This window comes from Bos taurus, chromosome 10, assembly GCF_002263795.3.
Source record: "Bos taurus isolate L1 Dominette 01449 registration number 42190680 breed Hereford chromosome 10, ARS-UCD2.0, whole genome shotgun sequence".
Lineage (NCBI taxonomy): Eukaryota > Metazoa > Chordata > Mammalia > Artiodactyla > Bovidae > Bos > Bos taurus.
Genome location: NC_037337.1, coordinates 17,611,067 through 17,637,539, shown reverse-complemented (window position 1 = coordinate 17,637,539; position 26,473 = coordinate 17,611,067). Strand labels below are relative to the sequence as shown.

At 39.9% G+C, this 26,473-nt stretch overlaps 1 protein-coding gene and 1 long non-coding RNA gene across 2 annotated transcripts in view; one reads left to right on the top strand and one right to left on the bottom strand.

Annotated features, from left to right (window-relative positions):
• Nucleotides 1-15,435: 15,435 nt before the first annotated feature.
• On the bottom strand, nt 15,436-19,331 carry LOC132346338 (uncharacterized). The gene is made up of 2 exons (XR_009496141.1): nt 19,233-19,331; nt 15,436-18,142 (listed from the first exon to the last, which is right to left on the bottom strand). It is a non-coding gene; the product is annotated as an uncharacterized lncRNA (long non-coding RNA).
• Nucleotides 18,262-26,473, top strand: part of UACA (uveal autoantigen with coiled-coil domains and ankyrin repeats) — an 85,671-nt gene continuing 77,459 nt past the window's right edge. The window contains exon 1 of the mRNA XM_010808862.4: nt 18,262-18,522. Within this exon, the coding sequence (XP_010807164.1) occupies nt 18,439-18,522 (84 nt within the window). The 5' untranslated portion in view covers nt 18,262-18,438. The remainder of the gene's footprint in view (nt 18,523-26,473) is intronic.

Here is a 26,473-nt window from a genome sequence, read left to right as displayed (position 1 = left end):
ATGAGACTCTTGGGACTTTTTCCAGATCAGTTTGGAAAGTCATCTGCTATTCCTCCCCTCAGCGTTATGGATAACGCCCTTGTCCACTTCTCTTAGGACAGTGGCACAGCAGTCAGCTCCCCTGTGGACAGATGGCTCTTCCTACCACAGTCACCTTCCAAAAGGCAGAAACTTGCCAAAAGAAAGAGATCTGAAAAATTCTTTGGTCCAATCCTTCATTTTGTCAGATCAAAGTCTAGACAAATGATGTGATTTACCCAAGAAGTGACTCACAGCTAGTTTGTTGGAAAATGTTGGACTAGTACCCATATTTCCATCCATAGTTGATGATAAATAAAAGTCATTGTGTAACAGTTCAGCACAATCTTTGTATACGTGATTCCTTGTATACATTTCCCTCATTAAGTTTTGAGGATGTATGTAGCTGTCTACAGTTCTTAGAAGGTGCACTTAAGAAAATCTGAAAGAAGTTAAATTTTAAAGCCTCCCGACTGATTGGCATACATTACTAAGGTGAATGATTTCTTATGTCTTTGCAACTTGTCTGGATGCTCTTTAAGTTACCCTGAGGTCTACATCCACCCATGCTCCAATCCACGTGTGTGCTTCCTGCTCTTGATGTATCATGACCTGTCAGGGAGGGAGTTGCAGCATGTAGGTATGGGCGCTTCTTGTGGCCTTTCTCCTTTCACATGCATTGTTGTTGTTTAGTCAGAAGTCATGTCTGACTCTTTTGTGACCCTGTGGACTATAGCTGGCCAGGTTCCTCTGTCCATGGGACTTCTCAGGTAAGAACCCTGGGATGGGTTCCAATTTCCTTCTCCAGGGGATCTTCCCCACCCAGGAATCAAACCAGTATCTCCTGAATTGGCAGGCAGATTCTTTATCACTGAGCCACCACGAAAGTCCTTCACATACACCAGGACTCCTGAAGTGGGTTGAACCTCAGATATGCTCTTGCCGTTAAAAACTTAATCATTATTCAAAGATAAATTCAAATCCTATCTCTTTCAGGTAGGAAAAAAAAAATCCTTTGACCCACCTAGGCTAACATGTTCACTTTCTTTTCTAAACTTGGTCTGTCTATACCAGTGGTTTGAACAATCCTATTTGGGTATGATCATCTCTCTTTTTTAACTTCAAAAAATCTTTGCATAACCTACATCACAATAATTGTTCTTTTAGTACCTATTATAAAAATTCATGATGACCAAAGGATAGCATGGCAAATAGCTATGTATTTCACCAATCATAATATGTATTTGAAAAGTAAATATGTGTACTTTTTGAGATGTGTCTAAGTCATCTTATAGATATGTGGATTTCTGAGGCTTCGTTCAACCCATAAATTACAAGAGATTTGAGGTCCAAAGTTTGTGAATCACTGGTCTATGGATTCATTTGCAATGAATCACAGGTCAAGGGTACTGCTTGCATTGTCGCACAGCTCTTCAGGTTGGACTGTATTCTTCATTTAGACTGAATCCTCCCTGAGGACAAGAACTTCCTCTAACATGCCTTTGTACATCCACCATGCTAAATGGACCAATTAATCAAGGATCTTTAATTGAGCACTAACCATATCCAGGACACTGAACTTGATCCTGTGGGAGATACGAAGTGTAAGATCCAGTTCCTACCTGTGAGGTCTCACAGTTAGTAGAGACAGGACATATGTCTCTATAAATGGATTAATGAATGAAGGCTCTAAGAGAAAGGCTTGAGATATAAAGTAACAATTGGATTGCTAAACTCCACAGGCCTATAGGACGAATTATGAAATGAGTTGAACAGACACTAAAAGGTAAGAGCACAGAAAAGAAGGAAAGTGTGCCAGTGAGCAGGAAGGCTTTATAGAGGAGAGCTCTGAGTATGAATCTTCAAGTAATCAGAACTTGACTGCTTCCCTCAGGCCTGGAAGGTGCTCAGAGAATAATTTAATGAATGTGCACAAAAAGCATTTTGGGTCATTTATACCTCTATAGATACAAGTGAAGTCCTTGTTCTAAGATGATGCTGTGAAAGTGCTGCACTCAATATGCCAGCAAATCTGGAAAACTCAGCAGTGGCCACAGGACTGGAAAAGGTCAGTTTTCATTCCAATCCCAAAGAAAGGCAATGCCAAAGAATGCTCAAACTACCGCACAATTGCACTCATCTCACATGCTAGTAAAGTAATGCTCAAAATTCTCCAAGCCAGGTTTCAGCAATATGTGAACCGTGAACTTCCTGACATTCAAGCTGGTTTTAGAAAAGGCAGAGGAACTAGAGATCAAATTGACAACATCCGCTGGATCATAGAAAAAGCAAGAGAGTTCCAGAAAAACATCTATTTCTGCTTTATTGACTATGCCAAAGCCTTTGACTGTGTGGATCACAATAAACTGTGGAAAATTCTGAAAGAGATGGGAATACCAGACCACCTGACCTGCCTCTTGAGAAATTTGTATGCAGGTCAGGAAGCAACAGTTAGAACTGGACATGGAACAACAGACTGGTTCCAAATAGGAAAAGGAGCACATCAAGGCTGTATACTGTCACCCTGCTTATTTAACTTATATGCAGAGTACATCATGAGAAACGCTGGACTGGAAGAAACACAAGCTGGAATCAAGATTGCCAGGAGAAATATCAATAACCTCAGATATGCAGATGACATCACCCTTATGGCAGAAAGTGAAGAGGAACTCAAAAGCCTCTTGATGAAAGTGAAAGTGGAGAGTGAAAAAGTTGGCTTAAAGCTCAACATTCAGAAAACTAAGATCATGGCATCTGGTCCCATCAGTTCATGGGAAATAGATGGGGAAACAGTGGTAACAGTGTCAGACTTTATTTTTTTGGGCTCCAAAATCACTGCAGATGGTGACTGCAGCCATGAAATTAAAAGACGCTTACTCCTTGGAAGGAAAGTTATGACCAACCTAGATAGCATATTCAAAAGCAGAGACATTACTTTGCCAACAAAGGTTTGTCTAGTCAAGACTATGGTTTTTCCTGTGGTCATGTATGGATGTGAGAGTTGGACTGTGAAGAAGGCTGAGCACCAAAGAATTGATGCTTTTGAACTGTGGTGTTGGAGAAGACTCTTGAGAGTCCCTTGGATTGCAAGGAGATCCAACCAGTCCATTCTGAAGGAGATCAGAACTTCCTTCCTGGGATTTCTTTGGAAGGAATGATGCTGAAGCTAAAACTCCAGTACTTTGGCCACCTCATGTGAAGAGTTGACTCATTGGAAAAGACTCTGATGCTGGGAGGGATTGGGGGCAGGAGGAGAAGGGGACGACACAGGATGAGATGGCTGGATGGCATCACTGACTTGATGAACGTGAGTCTGAGTGAACTCTGGGAGTTGGTGATGGACAGGGAGGCCTGGCGTGCTGCGATTCATGGGGTCTCAAAGAGTCGGACACGACTGAGCAACTGAACTGAACTGAATGGTGCAGTGACTCATCCAGGATCATATAACCAGTTAGTAACACAGTTGGGACTTGACACCTGGGAGCTGGACTTCAAGGTTAGTGTACTTTCTACTGTATCCTGTTACCCATAGAATTCCCTCCCTTTTATCAAACTTTTCAGAACAATATGTATAAGTTTCCCTGAGGCTAACCATTCACACCTCCTCCTTTTTCTAATCTCAGTGCTAGACATGCGTTTCTTCTCTTGCTATCCGAACATGCCCCAATTATAAATTAGAAGCAACTTCTGGGCCTTGGCCAATGCTTCAAAGGGACTGTGTATTGGCATCCACTATGCCAAAGCCATCTTGTAAAATACAAACTATTAATACAAAAACCAAACCATTGCTTTGTGGATTGTGGGGATCTCATGAGCATGGTGGGAGATGGGGGTGTTTCTGGAGGGGCCCTCTCCACTGCCATTAGGTTTCACCCACAACAGAGAGGGTTGCCTCCTTTAGGATACCACAAACCAATTAGTTTGGGACCCTTCCAAGGAAACTGTCACCATCTGCTGAATATTCAGGCAGCTTGGGTGATCTGAAAAGACAGTGGGTGGTCACTGGGATACACAGACAGGACTTACGGCCAAGGATGCTCCAGGCTCAGGAACCTGGAAGACAAATACCTTTAAGAAATTACCTCCAATCCCCTGGGCATCTGTGGCCTGAAGTCAAGCCATTGGTTTAGCTTGTTCCATTGTGAAGTATCTAGCAAATTCTTGGCTTCTCCTAACTGTACACTTCTCTTATTTCAGTGATAACTTCCTTTATTACTATCAAAGACTCCTGGGCTTCATACTTTCTCTTTCCTGATCTACCCCAATGAAGCCTTATTCTCAGAGCCTGAATCCATGAATCCACTCACAAAATGTATCTACTTCGCTGGCTTAGTACAGTGAAGTCACTACTTAAAGACCCCTGGGAGATGTGACTTCCTCTGATTCTACTGCTCACTGTGACTTGGGCAAGGCATTTACTTTTCTGGTCCCTCTGCTCTAATCTCCTTACATATAAAGTGAGGGAGTTATATAAAATGATTCTTTTTCATTCTATCTTTGTCATTCAAGGTAGGAGACAGAAACCACACCATACTAGGAACAGGGAAGGTTTCGTATAAGGATTTATTGGCTAATAACAAGGAACTAGCAACTCAGGGGTAAAGCAAACTTCTAAGAATACTGGAACCACAGACAGAAGGAACAGCTTAGGGCCTGCCCCAGGGGCTGAGGCAGAGTGCCCAAGGAAGGAACACATTTGGAGAATACCCACTTCCAAGGCTGAAATAAAGACCTTTAGCTGTATCCCGACCAATGGCACAGAGATTCACTGGGGTATTATAGAATGGGGCTGACAGGTGAGGGGTACTAGAAAAACTCATCGAGGAGCTGCCTGTCTCACGGAGAAGTCAGCTTGGGTGCTGGTGGAATTCCACAGATGTGCCTGTGGGGCGCTCCTGATACTCACCTGAGGTGAACATGCCCCCAGCCCCTTGTCTCCACAAGAAAGCCTCAGGAGTAAGTAGAAAAGAAAACACACCCGGGAATTCCCTGGTGGTCCAGTGGTTAGGACTCCGAGCTTTCCACTGCAGGGAGCTCAAGTTTGATCCCAGGTTGGGGAACGAAGATCTAAAGTAGGATTAAAAAAAGAAAATTTAAAAAAGGAAAGAAATCACACTAGAACCAGGAAAAGAAGTCCCTTTCCCCTACTTTCCCACAGTCTCTCTCCAGAACCCTCTGCGGTCAAAGCTTCCATCATGCTGTCAGATAAAGAGGCATGTTTTAGAGGGCCCAGTTTGCTGGGTAATGAAGGGTGAATTTGGAGATGAGAAGCAATAAGTCAATAACTGACACATCATCAGTATATAATGTGTGACTCTTTGATTTGTTCAGTTTTTACATTAAAATGTAAGAGAAAAAGCGAATCAGCTGTATTGTACCGAGCCTAGACATGATCTCAGCTTATTTTTCTATGCCTTCCTCAATAGTTAACAAATTGTTTCAGACTGAAACTACTTCTGAGTGAGATGACCTTTGACCTTAACACTCTAAACATGCCACAATCATGTAAGATCTAGAATAAATTTACATATGATTCTAAATATATATATACATATATATATATATATATAATTGGTCATTCGATATTAGTTATATCTATGCCAAGGACAGAGGTGGATCTGTGAGCTTCCAGGAGAATGACTAGAAGCTATCAAGGCCTTCCATATCCTTCCTGGTGACAGCAAATAACTCAGAGTTATTTGATTAAGAGTGAAGTTAATCTCAGACCAGATATTATCAAGAACCAGGTGAACAACAGAAACAGTGATAAAAGTTCATAGGAAGGAAAAAGATCCAAAGACTGAAATGGTCAAGCAAAGGTTTGTGATGGCAGCTGGACTTGAGACGAATGTTGAACCATGGACAGAAGTTGCACATAAAGTGCAAAGGAAATAGTCCAAGATGTGGCTACAGGTGAGAAACAGACTAATGGTCCCTCGACCCCGAATTGGCTAGCGTCAGCTTTGAACTGAGCCAGTCCATTGGCAATGGATGTGTCATGCGTGTAGGACAGAGAGCAGGGACACCAGCATGCAGGACCTCCAAGAGTCACTGAATCTCCTGTGGCCTCTTTGAGGAAACATCATTACACGGACCTCCTCCATCATGTAGATACACCTGTGGTTCTCATGTCAATGGGTTGAGCGTTTGCTAGAATAGAGGATTTACTGTTCTAATAACTTCTCTGCACATTGTTTAATTGAAATACCAAGAAGTAAAGCAAACAGATGTCCCAAATAATTGTGATCAACTGCAAATTCAGTCTTGCCATGTCAGGCCATGTTGGGTGCCTTAGGTTTCTCTGTTCTCTCAGGACTGAAGATAGGGTGTGGCTCAGAAGTGTTCTGAGTGTTTGACAAGCTGTGCTCTGTGAGAATGACAGTAGAAAAGTAGCTGTTGACTTCTGTCTGTATCACTTGCACTTAGTATTTACTGGCATTTGGCCTCTCGACCCTAAAGTTTGCTGGCCTGCATTTCTGAATCCATTCTCTAAAGACTACCATTCCTTAGGCTCTGTCCTATGGTTTACTCTACATACCTCCTGGGCCTTCTTATCTATTCCTGTGGTTCAGATTGTCATTTATATTTGCTGACAACACCTGAGATTTTTATCTTTAGTTCCAGACCAGAATGGCCTCTGTGCTGCTAGATAAGGATGCGTTATAGGCAACTCTAGCTCAGCACCAGAGAAAAGTCTTGAGCCCTTACAATATCCTGCTGGGAACTACATGATGTAACTTTTTACTCCACCTTACTTCTCTCAGTTCATATCCATCTCTTGCCCTTTTTCATGTTGTTCCAGTCACATGGGCACGTTTCACTTTCTGTTCTTTGTCCTTCAGGAACAATGATTAATCTCAAGGAGTCTGAAGAGTGCCTGGCACTTGAAAAGTACTCAGCAAGTATTGAATGAATGAATGAGTGAATCCATTTTCTCAATCACAAACTCTCATATTGCTTAATTTTTCCTGTTTTTAATGATGCTCTTTGCTATTTCAATTGTTTTTTGAAATGTTTATGTAGAATCTCAATTTTAGACAGCATTGGCTAGATTTTTGCTTCAAGTGGACAAGAGAATGCAGGGCTCCTACAATACCAGGAACAGTCTTTTTCAACCCTACACTCTAAGTCCTGCTTGTTCTGACATGAATCAGGAATGAAAGTGGGAAGACATAATTTTGGAATTTCACATACCAATCACCAATCACCTGTGACTTTATAAATGCACCACTTTGGTGAGTATTCATAATCTTAAACCTGAGACAAGATGGTCAATGAATCCTTTGTTTAAGGTGACATTAACCTAAATCTTTGTGTGTGAGTTGTTTTCAGACAGAAAACGCAGTTGCTTACATTACCCAATGTCAACACCAACTTCTCAGCGCTTATTTGAGGAAGCTATAGGCCTCAAATTATACAGATATATTAAAACACAGAAAGTGACCACTCTTACTCTCTATATGTGATTATACCTTATTCATTTCATTATTTCAATATTTTGGGAAAAAAGACAGAAGATCTGAACAAAATGCAAACACTGGAACAAGATAATCTCTTACACCTATTCCTAATCCTAGTATCAAAAGTATATTAGAATCAGTGCTCTTATAGTGAGAGATTTCATTTTATTCATTTAGCCCATAGAAGGGGTGCTATAATCTCAGAACAACTGAACTTTTGAGATCTCAAAGTCATCCTTGCTAAACATACCCAAGGAAGCATGAGGTCTGATGGTCCCAGAAGGTCTCTTACTAACTTTTTCCAATGGTGTGCTATAAGAGCTGATTCTTAAATTTTAAGGAATTTTTACAAGCTGAACTCCATGCTACTTGAACTCCAAAGTGGGATTATTTACACTATGGGATTGAGCAATTACTGCAAACCCATTAACCCCACAAGAAAAATTAAAAAGCCAACTGTTAAACATTTTACCAATTCTGCACCACCAGTTGAATCACTTCTACAAAGTCACTTGACAGACTTTGTAGAATCAACTGGGGTTTCTAAATTCCCATTTATCCATGTTGGACTTTCTGAAGGATTTTAACTTTCTATAGCGAATTGTATACCTTTATAGGTATAGGTCTTTTATTTCAGTTTTGGCTTTATAGTCCCCCCCCCCCCCCCCCCCCCCCCGCCGTGGGCAAATTATTAACAAGCATGAATACCTTATTTACTAATAGATTTGGTTTTGCATTCATTTACACATCTTTTCTAATTATATGGCATGATTAATAATGGTTGACTCTCTGTCTCTCCCATCTCATGGACAACTTCACCGTCTCTCATGTTGATACAATTTAGCCTTTGTAAGCTTCATATGCATTACTTATAAAACTGAGATAATAATAGTATGTGCTGCTCATTTAGTTGTTGGGAGTATTAAAAGAAACAACATAGGTAAGGAACTTAGCACTGTGCTTGGTACGTGGTGGTACCTCAATACATTTGACTCAGGTAGTAAAGCCACTTGGACTTCCCTGATGACTTAGCAGGTAAAGAATCTGCCTGCAGTGCAGGAGACACAGGAGATGCAGGTTAGATCCCTGAGTCAGGAAGATCCCCTGGAGAAGGAAATGGCAACCACTCCAGTATTCTTGCCTGAAAAATCCCATGGAGAGAAGAGCCTGGTGGGCTATGGTCCAATGGGTTGCAAAGCATCGGACCGACTGAGCAACTAAACACGAGCACAGTAATAGTAGTACTCATTAGTAGCACTTTGTGCGGTGGGGTACATACACAAAAAGGTGAGATGTGGTCCTTTGGTGGCTCAGTATTTTAACCCATCCCTGCTTTACAGCCTGGGAACCCAAATTAACCAATATGTGCTGCTTGGTGCTTTAGATACTGGGGGACCGTGTCTGAGTGGGTCCCTTTACTAGTAGAAATTTATCAGTTGAATAGTTATTTCATGCTCCCAGAATAACATTGAGGATCTCAGGTCAGGCAGAGAAAATTGATATTTTGGAGTTGTAAGACTGAAAGATATTGGCTCTTTCACACCTTCTCATTTCTCCTCAGACTTCCAAAAACCCCATTTCCTCACTGCTCATCTTCCCTTTAACTGATGATGATTCATAAGAAAATAGATGTAACCCACTTGAGACCTTCTATTTTTCTTTCCTCCAAATATACCAACCTCTGTGTACCTGTGCCTGTATTTTTTTTTTTTTTACCTTCCTTCCCGTTAATACAGATGATGAGTTCAGGCTTCTGTCTGAGGAATCAGACCCCCTTTTCACCTTCTCAAGGACGTAATCCCTATGAACAGCTCCCTTCTCTGTTTCATGAGTCCTTGCCCCTCTCCTGGATCATTCTCCTCCCAGCTTACAGAAAAGCTTCAGTAGCAATAGCTCCCACCTAAAAAGACTTCTACTGACCTCTTGTTGCCCTCTAGCTATTATTCCCATTTCTCTGCTCCCTTTTACACCATGTTGGTCATAATCTCCACCCCATTACTTTCCATTCTGTCTTGAACCTATTTTAGCCAAATCTGATGGAAATTGTTTTGCCAAGGCTATTCTTACTGTACTTGATGCCAAGTCCAGTGGTCTCTCATCTGTCTTCACGCTTCTCCATCTTTCAGCACTGTTTGGCAGAGCTGACCTTTGGAAATCCATCCTCTCCTGGCTGCTGCATCGCCACCCTCTGGGGCTCTGCCTGCTCTCTAGCCATTGTTTCTCAGTCTCCTCCTCCTCACCCTCTCCTCTCTTGTTTTCTAAGTGCTGCAGTATCCATGTTCTTGGCCTTTGGCCCTCTTCTTCCATAATAGAGCTCATCTGGTCCCATGGCCTTACATTTCATTTATTAGCTTTTAATTTCCAAATCTGTGTCTCCAGCCCCATCTCTCCAGTGAGTTTCACTCTGGCTGTTTAGATTGTCTAGTTAAATACTGCTGTTTAGATTGTCTAGTTAAATACTGCTGTTTAGATTATCTAGTTAAATACTGCTGTTTAGATTGTCTAGTTAGAGTTCTTTTGGTGTTTTTCCATAACATAGTTCATTCATGGTTTTTCCATAACATCTTATGGGAAAACTCCAAATGAACTTTTTGGCCAAACTAATATATCCCCACTGGGATGCCCAATGGGAAGTTCAAACAGCATGACCAAAAAATAACACTCAAATAACATTCAAAGTTTCCCTTTGAAACAGAACTCCTGTAGTCATTCCCACCCAGTAAATGGCACCACCATCCACCTAGTCGCTTAATGTCTCCTCTCTGTATCCAGTCTACTAGCAAGTTAGTTCTAACTCTAGACTGTGTTCCAGTCCTGTTCATACCCTCCTGCTTTCCTTCTTGCTCATTTATGATCAGTTCTTTCCCCATAAATAGAAAGATATTTTTAGTATATAAAAAAGATCCCATCATCTCTTGCTTAATTAGCTTCCTGTTAGAAAACAATCCAAAACCTTACATTGGCCCGAGAGGCCTTACTTGTGTTGGCTTCAGCCTGCATCTCCACACTCATCTTGCTCATATTCTTTCCCCATTATGTGCCAGTCATGCTGGCCTTCAGTGTGTTCCTTCAGCAGACTAACCTGGACCTCCGCCTTTGCATTTGCTGTTCCCTCTGCCTCCACAGTTACACTTTTTTTTTTTTAGTTAAGATCTTTTGATGTGGACCATTTTAAAAGCCTTTATTGAATTTGTTACAACATTCTGTTTTATGGTGTTTTTTTTTTTTTTTTTTTCGCCACAAGGCATGTGGGATATTTGATCCCCAACCAGGGGTGGAACCCACACCCCCTGCATCGAAAGGCGAAGTCTTAACCACTAGGCTGCCAGGGAAGTCCTGTCCATATCTATACTTGGCAGGCTCCTTTAAGCCTGTTTGAGGAGGCTTAATTTGATCTCATGCAAACTTGAGGTCAAATTCACTTCTCCAAGAGACCTTCTTGAGTACCCAATCTGCAGTAACCCCCTCCTCCCTTATTCTCTAGCACATGACTCTTCCTATTTTCCTCATGTACCACTATCTGAATTTATCTTGGTCACTTATTTGTGTGTTTACATTTTCTCCTCCCTTCCACCACTCTTGCGAGAATTAAGCTCCATGAGAGCAAGTCCCTTGTCCACTTTGCTCCCCTTTGTTTCCTCAGCACTGTCTTACATGTCATCGGTGACTAACTAACACTTGCTGAGTGAATGATTGAACATCCTGGATGCTTAACAAAGGTATTTCTAAATACTGCGAGGGTAGACATAAGTGAGGAGATTGTCCACCACACCGCTCACTGTTCTGTATGCGACACCACACCCATATGAGAAATATATTCTAGAATGCAGCATCTGGGAAACTTGACTTCTGGGAAGAACCTGCTGTGCCTCTTTCTTTCCTCATATTAAAGCTGTCACTGATTGTTTCCATTTTTGTTTTGCCCTAGCTGTGGACCCAGAACAGTGGGACTTCCCTCGTGGTCCAGTGGCTAGCTAAGACTCCATGCTCCCAGTGCAAGGGGCCTGGGTTTGATCCCTGGTCAGGGAAGTAGAGCCCGCATATCACAATTAAGAGTTTGCATGCAATGACTAAAGATCCTTATGCTGCAGTGAAGACCCAGTACAGTCAAATAAATTAAGAAGAAGAAGAAGAAGAAGAATTAAAAAAAACAGGCCAGCAATAATAGTTGTTTTAACAGTCCCTTCCTCTGGTTTATTTCCTACTTTTCTTAAGGAAAGTACGGTAGTGAGATTTGTTGAAAAAGTGAGTATTAGCCTTTCAGTCATGTCTGACTCTTTGTGACCCCATGGACTGTAGTCAGCCAACAGCCTCTGTCCATGGAATTCTTCAGGCAAGAATACTGGAGTGGATAACCATTCCCTTTTCCAGGGGATCTTCCTGACCCAGGAATGGAACCTGGGTCTCTTGCATTGCTGGCAGATTCTTTACTGTTTGAACCATCAGGGAAGGCTTTTATGTCACCTTAGTTTCTTTTTGGAGAGAAGTGTGATTTAAACGACAGCTTTGAAAGCGTGGACATCTAGTGTTTACTTGGAGCAATGAGATATTGGATGGGAGCTTTCTGGCCATAAGGGCTCATGTGGCAGTGTGAACTTTGTTATTGTTAGGGGTTTGCTGTGATTCATATTTGGGGATTCCCCAAGGTCACTTTAATTAGGATTTACTTGGCTAATCAGAGCCCAACCCTTCAGGTATTAGGGTAGTCAGGCTTATTTGTATTTGTTGACTCAATGAATGTCACTTCAGGGTTATGAGCCAAAAAGCTGATGCACTTGAGAGTTTATTATTCTCTTCATGTCTCAGGAGCGGAAGAAAGATGCCTTTCAGTTTAGCCTTAAAATGCTATGCCTTGAACTTAGGGTAATTTATGAACTACACCCTCCTAAGATTCAAAGGAATAGTTCTTAATTGTTATTTAGGTCTAGGGATGGTCTTGAAGTTTATGGAAGATAATATGTAATGCTTCTCCTTAGTATTACAAAATTAGAATGTAACTCTTTGAAGTCCAGAGTGTGTTGATATTTTAATTGATTAATTATTTTATGTATTTTGCTTGTAGCAACAGCATTCATAAAACAGCAATTATGTAAGTAAAGGATAAATTGATCCATTATTATTGAATATCTTGATGCTTATAGTAAATTGATATCACTGATGTAAAGAATATATACGTGGTTAATTCATGAGGGCATGAGGGTGGACAAATCTCTTTGAATAGTTAAAGAATGCTTTTAAAACTGCCCTTACTGCTTATGTGCAGGGTGGGATAGTGCCACTGTACACAAGAACTGTATCTTAACTTAAACTTTTCTCTCAAATAAGCATTGTAATTAAGCATTACTTAGAAATTTGATACAAAATTAAAGTTTAGTTTTTGATAGTAATTTAAACATTGATGCAAGTAGTTTTGAAAAAAGGGTACAGACAAAAATTTTTTGCAAGCTTTTCTCATACAGGAAGCAAAAGTCTGAGTCATTTGGTAACCAAATCCAAACACACATAATACATAAATCCTGTATGATACTGTGCAAGTAACTGATTTTGAAGATTAACCTTTTGAAATACAAATTTACCCACACTAATATGGTTCAGTTTTTTATACGAAAATTAGGACTTACATCAAGATTTGTTAATTTGTGAAGCTATTTTATGAAGAATTCCATTTTCAGTTTGCTGACTTTCTGAATAAAGTCACTATTACTTGCCTCAAAAAAATGGGTCCTAAATAATGCTTAAAAATAATAATATAATATAATCTTGTATAATGTGAAATATAATGATATAGTATCTAATATACATAATAGGCTGCGTTTACATATAACTTTTTTAGAACATCTATTTATCCAGCATTTTGCTGTGACCTTTCTTTCAGCATAACCTAAACCACTATAGTTTTAATTCAAATGACTGTAAGATCATTGTTAAATATGTATCATAAAGCCTGGGACCTTTACCAAGCATATTTGAATGTGAGATTCACCTTGACTTATTGTCTGGGATGTTCTTTCATTAGCTTAAGTAGCAAAGATTGGCATGGAACAACTTATGGTATACAAGTAACATAATTTACTAGTAATTATTCAATCAAAAATATCATTTAAACTCTATAGAGATATTCTTTATTTACCATATTTTCAATTTAAAAGCAAGAAACCTTTCTATTCCTCTTCAACAGTGCTGAAGTCTTGAGAGTTTTTTGGCTCATTGTGAATATCCTGGTGTGCTGGCCAAGATAAGAAAAATCCAGGGTCTGGAATCCAGGAAAGTTTATCATGGAAGTCGGATGATTACTGGTTCCTGAACCAAATGCCTTGCATTTATCTGGGTTCCAGGTTGAGTAGCCTGTTTTAAAAAAGGCAATCCAGACCTTCTACCACTCACACTGAGGGCCATCAGTCTCACAGAGAGAGGCCAGTGGTATTTCTGGAGCTTTGTGTAATCAAGACTCGATAATAAAGGCTACTTTTCACCAAAGGAGATGGGTTGGATTTTCTGACTTTAACTCTGACTGAGTTCAGAGAAAAAGTTATGGCTGTTTTTAAGTGTAAGCTCAGTTATGGCAGGGAAGTCTGGTTTTGTTCCTGACAACGCCTCTCCCTGCTCTTTCGCTCCCTCTTTCAGTATTGAAGCTCATGACACATTTGATGTGTCATACATGAATGACAGTCTGTAAACGCCAAGGAGGACAGGGAGATGGAAAGCAGTCCTCTTCAGGAGATAATTGGTAGGCTCAAGCTTGCTACAGCAGAACGCAAAACAGCCCTCAGCAGGAGATTAAAGCGTCTCTGAAGAGGGGAGCAGCTACCGCCTCTCCCTACTTTTCTTCTTCCCACTCTAGTTTTCCAGGATGGAGTCATTGGAGAGCTTACTAGAAATGCAGATGGGTTTAAAATTAGTGCCAAAGATGACCTATTTATTTTTTTTAAAGCTGTCTTATGCAATGTGTTTTATAGTCTTGACTGTGGCAAGAGAAGAGGGTGTGAGAACTGCCTCAGGTCTCTCATTCCTGGGGCTGCCCTGTAAGTTGTGGGTGCAGATGCCTTTCCTCATGACCCTGTGGCCACACGTGGGTCTGCCACTAATCTGCTTTGGTATCTGAGCTGGGAGAGAATTACTGATGTCCTGGGATTCTCCACGGAATTACTGACTGACTTTGTTGGCAGGGTTCCCCGGGGTTACCAGGGGAGACAGGAAGTTCTGAAAATGAAGAGGGAAGTTGTTGGGCATAAAATTCATAAAATTCGCGATTAAAAGTAGATCATTTTAACTGTAAATTTTTGTTTCTCTGTGCTTAATTTGTCTTTGTCATCATGTTGCCATTATCATCACATGGTTATCAACGAGCATCTCCCAACGGAACTCTCTTATCTGCTCTGGCTGGTCCCCAGGGAATCCTTTGCCTTCTTGGTGTTCCTTCTCAGTACACTCACTGAATCTTCTCCCAACCTTGGCTATTCTCCCGATCTTTCTCCTGATCTTTCCTTCCCTAAATACCACCCACATCTGCACTCTACCATAGTTTAGGAAGTAGTTGCTCTCCAGTTGAGCTGTGTATGTTAGCTTTGTCCCGCAGACTAGAATACAAGTTCCTTGATTGCAGGAGCCAGAGTAGAGGTGGTAAGGAGACTCACTTTCCCCCTTCTGTATTACTTGAGATGTCTTTATATTATGAATGTATAACCTATTAAAATAATTTTAAACGCATTTCCCTTCCAGATCTCACATATTATAAGAAGCAAAACAACAACCAAAAAATCACATAGATTCAGCATGGTACCAAATAAATTCCATCTAGATTTGATAAGTGTCTTTTGCTCTGAAGGGGAGATAAAAAATAAATAATAGTGATAATGGTTAAAAAAAAACACAAAACCTATCTGGCTGAATACTAATAAAAGTGCCTTTACTTCATGTGGGGAGCTTCCAGATCAATACAAAAAAGATGTACTGCACATTCAAACCAGTGCTATTTACTTAGCAGCTCTCGAATGGGAATTCGCAGACAACAGCTATCAAGTTTCTAGCCTGGAAAAATCCACAAAGGCCACTGAACACAGACACCATGGGGACATCATGCAGACAGTTTATAAAAATAACTTGCCCACGCATTTTTGGAAACTGATGTAAGCTGTACTTGTGGCTCTGTCTGCTTCCTTTGCTTTATCCAGTAACAACTGAAAAGAGACCAGTTACTAGGACTCCGAGAACTTGGATGCTCAAGAGACACCCAGCATTCACCACAGGGCAAGTACCAATCCTGTGTTACATGAATACACACAACAAACTGTAATGCAGTTAGTAACAAAAAAAAAAAAATGCATCAATCTATTCAGAAATATTTATCAAGCACCTGACACATGCTGAGCACTCTGCTGCTGCTGCTAAGTCGCTTCAGTAGTGTCCAACTCTGTGCGACCCCATAGACGGAAGTCCAACAGGCTCCCCCGTCCCTGGGATTCTCCAGCTGAGCACTCTAGGGAATTCAAACATGTATCAGTTACTCCCTGGGTTTGAAGAGTTTGAAGTCTAGTAGTGAAATAAGGCAATGGCACCCCACTCCAGTACTCTTGTCTGGAAAACCCCAAGGATGGAGGAGGCTGGTAGGCTGCAGTCCATGGGGTTGCTAAGAGTCGGGCACGACTGAGTGACTTCACTTTCACTTTTCACTTTCATGCATTAGAGAAGGAAATGGCAACCCACTCCAGCGTTCTTGCCTGGAGAATCCCAGGGATGGGGGAGCCTGGTAGGTTGCTGTCTATGGGGTTGCACAGAATCGGACACGATTGAAGTGACTTAGCAGCAGCAGCAGTGAAATAATGCTTGTTCAGAACATATGTTATATGTTAACATATGTTACATGTTACATGTTAACATATGTTAGTATCATCTGAGTAGTTCAATTTAATCATTCTGAAGTTGGAGAAATCACTTTCAGTTGAGCGATCAGAAAATGCTCTATTACAGGGGAGGACACTTGAAATGGATGTATGAGTTTAAAAAACTTTTTAAATTCAAGTATATATAAAAGTGCACATATCATAAAGACTACAAGCTAACTGATTCTATACAAACTGAACACATTAGTTATGTAATCCGCACACTTTACCAGATAGACTAGTACAATACTCCAGAAGTTCCCATTGTGCTCTCTTCTGATCATTCTTGGCGGGGGGCAGTAGAATTTTGTTAGATGAATGTAGACAGAGAGAAATTACTGGAGGAAGGATTAGCATGCATAAAGATGTGAAAATTAAAAGGCAAGATCCATGTTTGAGGAATGGGCTGAAGAGTTTGCTTGGAGTATCAGCTGGAGAACAGGATTGGGTACATATTATACGGCCTTAAATGCCAAGTAAAAGAGTTAAATTTTATTAGCCCTGAAGCTGTTTGAATGAAGAAGGACTATTTTGTAAAATTTTGTGATGATTGGTAGTTCAGAGGTCAGCAACCTCTGTTGGAAAGCTTCTATAACATCCAGGTGTGAGATTATTTTGGATCTGCAGTGGCAGATGAGGACAGAGAGTAACTAGCCATCCACAGACACTATAAAGAGCCAACAAAACTGAATGACTGCAGATCTTGAGGAAGGAGGTGGAAGAAAACTTACTTCCATAGAACTAATCAAGAGAAAATTTAATAACTTTCTCTTAAAGTAAAGAAGTTAACTGTTACTTAGTGTTTTGTTAAGGGTAAACACAGGGGTGTTGTCTCTCCAAAACAGTTCTGAAAACCTTCTTACACTATTTGAATGAAATCTTTAGTTATTCTAAGGAAACTCCAAAGAAGCAACTGACCTTTCAGACAAAAAGAGTCCTTTGTTAGTGGGAAATGTGGACTGTTTATCTTTTCAAATGGGTGAATGCTAGAATAAATATTTTCCTGGGAAAAACTGACTCCCAGGAAGACTTCTTAAGATGTCACTATAACAGCAAATTATTGGGTGTTGCTCACCTGCCTGTTTATCCATCCAGATTTCTGGACAGGATGAATTAATTTCATTGTATACTTTCACCTGTAACGTGTTTCTACAGGAAACACCATCATTTTTTGGGAAAAAAGACAATGTTTTTTTCTTTGACAGCTTTTTATGTATCACTTTGGCCATGTGGGTCATTTTTGATTAAAGCTCTCCCCCTCCAACTTTCAACTCTTACCCTCCAAAGCAGTAGATTCTGGACTCAACAAATAATTATTGAGCACATGACACGTGCTTTGATTTTCTATAACGTTTTCAGTCTGTTCCTAATCCTTCTGTACAACCTTATTACCTTATTCTTCAAAGTCTGTTTTTTCCTTTTCTTTTTTTCCAGGAGTTTTGGATGCGAGTAATTGTTTCCAGATACTGGGATCTGTCTAGCGAAACATCAACCGATGTAAGGGAAGTTGTGCTTGGAAGCCGGTGAGTGTGCAGGTGACCAAGAGTCTTTTCTGGGATCAGACGGAAGAAAGAGAAATTTACTTGGGAAAGAGCACGTGGGTGGGAAGAGGAGGGGAGTCCGGGTAGATGAGAGCTGGTGTCGGATAGACTCCATGCTCTCTCTAGATGTGACGCTCCATCATCCAGGTAGTCGTGGCGCCCACGGCCTTGAGCGTCTAGAGTCACTCCACATCGCTGGCTGCTCACCTCCACCGCTTCCCCAGCTGAAGTTCCAAACTTTTTCCTGAGGGGAGAGGAAGGGTGTTATTAAGTTTGAAAGGGAAGTCCCTCCCCTTCCCGGATTCCTATTGGTCAGAGCCAGCCCCATCCCCACCAGGATCATGGGCGGATTGGCTGTGAGAGGGGAGTCCCGCCGCAGGCCCGGAGCCGACGGCCGCCCGGCGGCCCCCAGGTGGCAGGTGGGGCCGGGACCGCCCTCGCCGCCGCCGCCTCCGTGCGTTTCCAGCCGGCGGACTTTAAGGTTCGCGCGCAGGTCGGGGGCGCCGCGCTCGGCGGGAGTGGGACTGCCAGGTCTTGGCCATGAAGAGCCTGAAGTCCCGCCTGAGGAGGCAGGACGCGCCCGGCCCCGCGCCGTCCGGCGCCGCCGCCGCCGCCGTCAGCGCGGTGAGTTCCATGGCCAGTGCGCGCCCGAGCGCCCGGCGCTGCCCTCCGGCGAACCGCAGAGCCCGTCTCTGCTCGGCTTTCCTTCACAGTGTCCCGCTGGGTCGGCCCCGGCGACTCCTCCTCCCTCCTCAGACCAAGGCTCCGCGTTGGCCCGGAGACCCCGGGGACCCTCCCCGCCGCTGCCTCCGGGGCTCTCCGGGCCCCTTTCCCCACCCCTCACCCTTAGGTCTCCCAGCTCCTGGCCTTTAGGATCGAATTGTTCGCTCTTACTCAAGTCGGTGTTTCGGGGTTGTCCACCACCTCGGCCCTTCTCCGGTGACCCTAGTCCCTGCCCTCTCCCCGGCTGACCCCCGCACCCCACGCGCGCTCAGGCCCGTCCCGGCTCTGCTGGGCACAGCGGGCGCCCCTCAGTCCCCGGGCCTGCGGGTCCGGCGGGGGGCTTGGCGCCCCACAGTCCAGGTGGGCAGAGCAGTGGACCCGGCGTCGCCCAGTCCAGACTCCGGACCTTTCGTGGGTGAGCGCTGCTGGGCTGGGTGGACGCCGTGTGCTGGCCGCTGTCGCTGGGTCACTGGGACTCAGAATCAAACACGCAGAAGTTTGATTTCTGAGTGATGCAGATGCATCTGGCGTAGTTGTAAAGACAAAGCCCCAAATGGGTGGTGATCCTGAAAGTGGTGGTGAAGTTGGGAAATTGTCTTATTAAGTCTCACCTGTGGGACAGACAGACCCCCGGCAGACCTGCATTCGGTGCTGATCCGCAGCCCGGCCTTTGCAAGCTAAGAAGTTCTCAGGGCCTCTCTTCAGTTGGCAGGAGAACAGAAATGTTGAGAAACAGCCTGACTGCAGATGTTGGGATTTAGATAATTTGGCAAGTAGAAGAATGGCTATATCTTCCACATTATATGTTGTTGGAATAAACGTTATTTTAAAAGTCTTGAGAGTCAGAAACGTTTACGAGGTGTAATGCTCAAACTGCCTGGTTGTCCCTGTGGAGTCATTAAAACAGATTTTAATAATTTAACATAGGTTTTACCAAATGATTAAATGCATTTTTTGAGACTACTCATTAATCTGCTTTGGTTTTTGAGTGAATTCAGAATTATGCCCTTCTCTCTACTTGACTACTTCTAGGATGATTTTACTTGGGCTTAAAGGAAATTGTGGTGAAACTTGGCTCTTTACTTCGCAATTGAAAAAAAAAAAGAGGGGATAGTTTCAGATAGCATGATATTTGATGCTTTGATGTTGGTTAATATGGCATGAAGTCGTTTAAGTAGCCCATAGAAGGGACGATTACTTTCAGATTTTTTAAAAGAAAATAATTGACAGACTAGTGATTTAGTGATATCAGATCACTGTACACAGCTGAGTTGAAGATTCAGTTTCTTTGTAGTGCAGGTTGTTTTCAGCTTTAACAGTTACTTTTCTAGCATTATTCACAATGTTTACCCCATTTGGTTTGCACTAAGTTTGTACACCTTAATTTTAGCCTGTTTTCTCTTCTAGAGATGCAGAGTATTTAGTTGTTACTGATACTACCAGCATGCCGGTTTGCAGAAAATGCATCTTTCTGAGTGTAAATCTTTAGCACTTGTTACACTGGGCATTGTTGTTTTTTAAAAAATAATGTCATAAAAAATAAAGAAGAGTACATGGTATAAAAAAATAGAACCTACCTGCTTAGAAAAAGTGAACATCTCTCAGTCTTAGCTAAATTTTCGAATACATTTTGTAAAATATTTAAATGAAAATATGTAAGTGTGATGAGTAATAAAACCAAACTAAACATTGATAGAGTTTAATAAAGGAACAGGGGAAATAGATTCTGCTTTTCAGTGCATAAACCATAAACCCTAATGTTCTATTTGGTCACATGTGTATGTATTGTTATGATTGAGCATTTAAAAAAATCTTTTTGCTTTCAGAGTTATTTAAAATTTATTAGTTTTTAAATAGATAATGTAACATATTTAAAAGGAACAAAATTATTTACAGCAGAAAGCCCTTCTCCCACCTGTGTACTTCAGTTCTTCTGCTTGCCCCCACCATTCCTCAGAGGCCATTGGTGTTATCAATTGCTTGTATATCCTACCAGAGAGAGTTTAGCATATACAAGCAAATATTAATATAAGTATTCACCCTTTATGTAAATGGTAATACACTGTACTTGCTATTCCATATATTTTTTTAAACTGTAGAATCTAGGCCCATTTAGAGCATCCCCATTCAAATCTTTGCTATAATGTACATCATGCTATGATGAGTAAGCCTGTGTATATGCAAGCATGTGTGTGTATACTTGCGGGATCAATTCCTGGAAGTGTAATTGCTAGATTAAAGGACATGTGCATGTATGATTTTAAAGAATGTTGTTGAATTTCCTCTGTGCATCATGTACCCAGTGTATAAGAAAGTATCATTTCCCATGCTTTTATTTAAAGTTTGTTCAAATTGTTAAGTTTTGTCAGCCTGATAAGTAAATATGGTACCTCAGGATAGTTTGAATTTGCATTTCTTTTACTGTGGGTGAAGTTGAGCATCTTTTCATGTTTTTAAGAGCCCCTTCCATGTTCTTTTCTGTGAAGAGTTTACTCTTTCCATTTTTCTATTGGGTTGTCAATTTCTTTCATTTGTATGTACTTTATATCAGGGAAATTAGCCTTTTCAATATGAATTTTTTTTCTTAATTGGTTTTTTGTCTAATGAGTTTGTTTATGGTGGCTTTTGCTATGCAGAGTGTGGCTTATTTTTATACAGTTGAATTTATCAGCCTTTTATTTTGTGACTTTTTCTATCTTGGCCTTTCCACTCTGCAATATTAAACAAAAATAAAGAAAAATCTCCCTGGTTTCATGTAGTCTTTGTTTCATTTTTAAAAATATTTAACTCTTTAATCCATATAGAATTTTTTCTGGTGTAAGATAAGAGGTATACATCTTGTTTTCTTCCTTCTCTTCCATTTCCCCCTTGTGGCTGCCTAATTGAATCTTAAAGCATTCATTTAATCATTATGGAGATGATCACAATTTGTACAACTTTAAAGATTTAAAAAGTGTATTTCATAAATAGTTTTTGTCATGCATTTATAGTATTTAAGGTATTGATCTGGAGACACATTAGAAATGAACTATGTAAATATTTTATGATATTATAGTATGAAAAATACAGCATATTAACGTAACATGCTAAATTATAATTATATGCTATATAAGGAATTTCAAATATTCTGAGTAGTACCGTGGTTATAAATATGTCAGTGAGTTTAGAGTTCACGAAAAGAGGGTGTGTTTATATACATGAATAAATATAGTTCACAATTTTAAATTGTGCATAGAATACATGTAAGTGTCCTTTACTAGCTAAATCTAGAGATAGCTGCATCTTTTAATCATAAGACAATTTTTGTTGTCAGATTTATTTTTAATTACTAAATTGGAGTTTCAGATTTCTGAAAGGGATAATTAAATAACTATAAATGCTACTTCAGATCTAGTCAATTATATGTACAGTCAATTATGTGTACAATTATATGTACAATGAGAAGAGGCTTGTTCCATTTTTACCTAGTTCAGATTAGGAAATTTGAGTAGTAATTAAAAGGAGTACTGCAAACCCGTATTGCAAGCACACATTTTGGAAGGAGGTTCCGCTTTAAATTGTACCTATACTACTAATCTCCGACCTGGGAAGTTCCACAGTGACAATTTTCGCTGCCATTTCTTTAGGCCGCTCTTAAAATGGGGCAATCAATTTTATAAATCAGCAACCAAATATGTTCTAAAGCATCTCATTAATGTCTCAGTACCCTGAAAAACATTTTGGTATTTCTAAAAGAATTTGGAGTTATAAATATAGCAACTGAAAAATCTTCAAAAACCTTCTTTTGGTTCCCACCAAGAGCAGAAGTTTGAGATGTTTTGAAAAGCATAAAGGATTAAGTATTACTTTGTTTTAGTTGTAATTTTGAGAATGAGGCATTTGTGTTTTCCACTTGGTGATATGGGTGTGTTTGAAAGGATGTTATTGTTATTTTTGTATTGATGATTTTGTGGTAATAAAATTAAGATCACAAATTGTTTTTAAACTCATGATACTTAATTGAGCAGTGTTTACTCATTTTCATTAAAGATGCCAACCTTTAGTCAAAATGTTTACCTTAATTAAAACTTTATTCAGATAGTTTCCCAGGATTATTCCTGTGTTGTATTTCTTGCGGTTTCTTGCAGGAAGAATTTCTTGCAGGAAGATCGCAGTAAAGAAGCCCTCTTTTTATACTTTTGGATTTCAACCCAGCAGCAGTTTTGCTCAGCATCGTGCTGACTTTAATTGCTGAACTTTATTATAATACCAAAGCAGGAAGGTTGAATTGCTTTGGTATGTCTTTTAGTATATAATGAGTCCAAGAACTTAAATGATGAGTACTTAAGCATTTTAATTACTTCTTTTAATAACAGTGGAGTAATGATTGTGCATTTATTTATTCCACATCATACACATTTTTCAAATTTTAATTCATTAGTAATAAGGCAACTGCTTTTTTACATTTGTGGCACATTTATGGCACACATAAGCTAGGCTCAAGAAGACTGAATTAATAATTAGGTCCTCTTTGAAGATATGGATAATTCCAAACTGGGAGCAGAAAATGTGCAAGATGACCATGGCATCCTTCATCACACTAGAAGGCAAAGAAGTCATCAAAGATCAGGACTAAAATAAAGAGAAAGAATGAAACTAGTGCTTTTTCTCAGGGTAACTAAAGGTATTTTACCCCAGCTAATAGATTAAGATGGGATGATAGAATCATATCATAGTTTTTAGCTCCTCATGAATCAATGGCTGTAGAGTGCCGACAGGCATGTATGAGTGGCTACTAATGTCTCAGAAAGGCAGTTGGACATAGTTTATCTCCTGATGGAAATGTTCATTGCTACTCATTGTCTTGCCAAAAATGCCAAACCTGAATATGATCGGTCTCTAGACCTTAACCACCAGTTTACAGAAAATACAGAGGACAGAGAAACATGGGGGTGCAATGAACAAAATTCTAATCATGGAAAACTCTAGAGTAAGTGACCTAGTTTCTTAAAAAATATATATTCTAAGAAGAAGAAAAAAAATGGGGGAGAAATCTATATATTAGTAGATTTAGGGAGACATATTAACTAACTACGGTGGTAGACCTCATTTGACCCTGATTAAATAACTGTAAAAATAAAAGTTTATAAGACAGTGGAAGAAATGTGAACACCATCTGAATTTGTGTTGATAGTATATTATTATTTTAAAAGATTTAAGTGTGACAGCGCTAGCAACACAGTTACATTTATAAAGAGGTCTGTCTTTCAGAGAAACATTTGAGAGTATACTATTTACAGATGAAATGATGTGGAGTGTGGAATTTGCTTCAAAATAATCTGTGGGTGGGTGGGAGAAGTAAGTGGGGGATATAGTTGAAATAGGAATGGTTGTGAGTTAATAATTATTGTAACTGGTTGGATAATGATACTGTTGTATTTACTTTTGTGATACTATTTTGTATATGTTTTAAAACTTCTGTAATAAGAAAGATAAAATCATAATTTTCATGAAGTTTTTTCAGAGAGCCAGACATAAAATAGTACTCTAGTATGCTAAGAGCCGTAATATAGGTGTGTATACATTGCTGTGAGAGCACAGATGTATAGGGTGGGGTCAAGGGTAAAGGTAGAAAGGTGAAGCTTGAACATGGGTCAGACAGAGTTCGAAGGGCATTGAGGGCAAAAGAGAAGTGAGCACAATGTTTTGGAGTCGTGAAATTATATAGCCAATTGTGGGCATATTAGGTTTGAAAACAAAATTTGGTGTTCGTGTAAAGGATGGTGCAGATGAGTTACTGAGAAGGATTTCAGTGCAAGTCAGGAGTTAGAGGGTGACAGCTTGCGAGGAGAGTGAAAGGAAGATTTTTCTTTCTTTTTTCGTTTTTTTTTTTTTTGCCTTGAATTAAAACTTCGAATTTCTTGACAAGTTTTAACCATTGTTTAGAGGGATCTCTGACTAGAGTCAGTTTAAGTTTCATCTTCAGAAATTATCCTGTTAATAACAAGTTCATGTTCCCTCTCATCCCCTCTCCTCTAGAATTAGCTAACAGCCAGCAAAGTTTTGTTCTCATCAGCCCTGTTTCACTTATGGTTGTATCCTTGTTGAAGAAATCTAGATCCCAGAATATTAGATTTAAACATAACTCATGTGGTCTCTGTATCAGTATCATATGGAAACCTTTAGCGTCCTGTTACAGATCATGCAAACATTTGTCTGTCCTCACATAAGGGATCTAACAGACTGGTGAAAATTCCTACCTGCGTGAGCTATCTGCGTGAGTGAAATCAAATTGATTTCTGTAATGAATTTGCCTAAAAATAGATGTTTGAAATGTACTTCCTGAAATTATAAGCAGAATGATAGGCTAATATATGCATTGTGTCTCTTCCTAAGTCATACATCATTTAAAAGCTTTACATAGTTTTTATGTAGTTGGAAAAAGTAATAGGTCTTTAAGGTTTAAAAATATAACACAAAAACACAAGGGTAAACTCACTGGTTTGTAGTTACAAAAACAGTTTTGTCTGTTGGGCTTTTTTCTATTCTCAGGAATCCTGATTATTGTTGATGTGGACTAACTTATTTCCACAGAGTGTAGTCTCTAAAATGAAGTGTAAAACATGAACCAGTGCAGTTGCGTGACTAAAGCTCTGACCGAGGCTGGGATTTGATGAGCTGTGTTTATGTAATGGAATCAGACTGGCAGTGCCCTTGAGAGAGAGTAGATATTAGACTGAACCAGTAAGGATAAATGGCTATAGATTTTAAAAATCTTTTTTTCCCCATAAAAGTCACACATGCTCATTTTAGAAAACAAAATATAATTGAAGATAAAGAACAAAACAAGTCAATTGTAGTTCTGTTCATCAGATTTTAAACCACAGGTAATGATATTTATTGAAAGATTCCATAGTACCTCTTTGTTATCCACTTAGCATTTAGTGACCTTAATACCACAGTAATGATATGTGTATGTTTTTGAATAATATTTGATTCTAAGACATTTTGTACTTAAAACTACAAATAATTTGAAATGCTTTGAGCAGATTCAAATGTCCCATTAGAAGAACTCAGTAAATGCTAGTGAATTTTCTTAAAAATAAATGACATACAAGAAGTCCAAGTGCCAATAGCCAGTATTTATTGAACGTGGATGTCCATGCATCATTTTAAGTGCTTTACATGAACTCACATACTCCTCACATTAACCCTAAGAAGTGAGTACTGTTGCCATCATTTTATAGATGGACGTTAAATAATTTACTTGCCCAGGTGCTATGGCTAAAAGTGGAGAGCCGGGTGGTCTGACTCTGGAACCATGTTTTTAACCATCGTGAACTGATATAATTTCAAACTGAAAGCTATGACATTTGTGTCTTAAGCCAAAGACCTAAAATATTGGGAGGCAGGGTATTTGGGCAGAAGCAAGACCTTTTATGGTAAGTCTCAAAACCATTTTGTGTTCTATCCAGCAGTTGCATTCCCCATACCCTTCCAATAATCATACTATGATTTAAAACATGTTTATTTATCAGCCAAAATATTATTGCTTTAATCTGTGTCTTTATTTTCCAGGGAGTGCGACAATATTCTTGTGATTATTGGCTCTTGCACTTGCATGTTATTTGACCATTTCTTTCTGTTGATGCCTTGTTCATATTGATCTTTGAGAGCTTTATATCTCTATTTTTGCTATTTTATGGCCCATCATAGCTTTGAGAGTAGTGTATCTTTGACTATAGTTGCGTTTCTGTCCTCTCCCCTTTATATTTCAAACAGTTTTTGCTTTATGTACTTAATTTTGTTTTAATTGATATTTTAAGGTTCCTGGCTACTTTATATTCGTTGTAAAGTCTAACTAGTTATTATA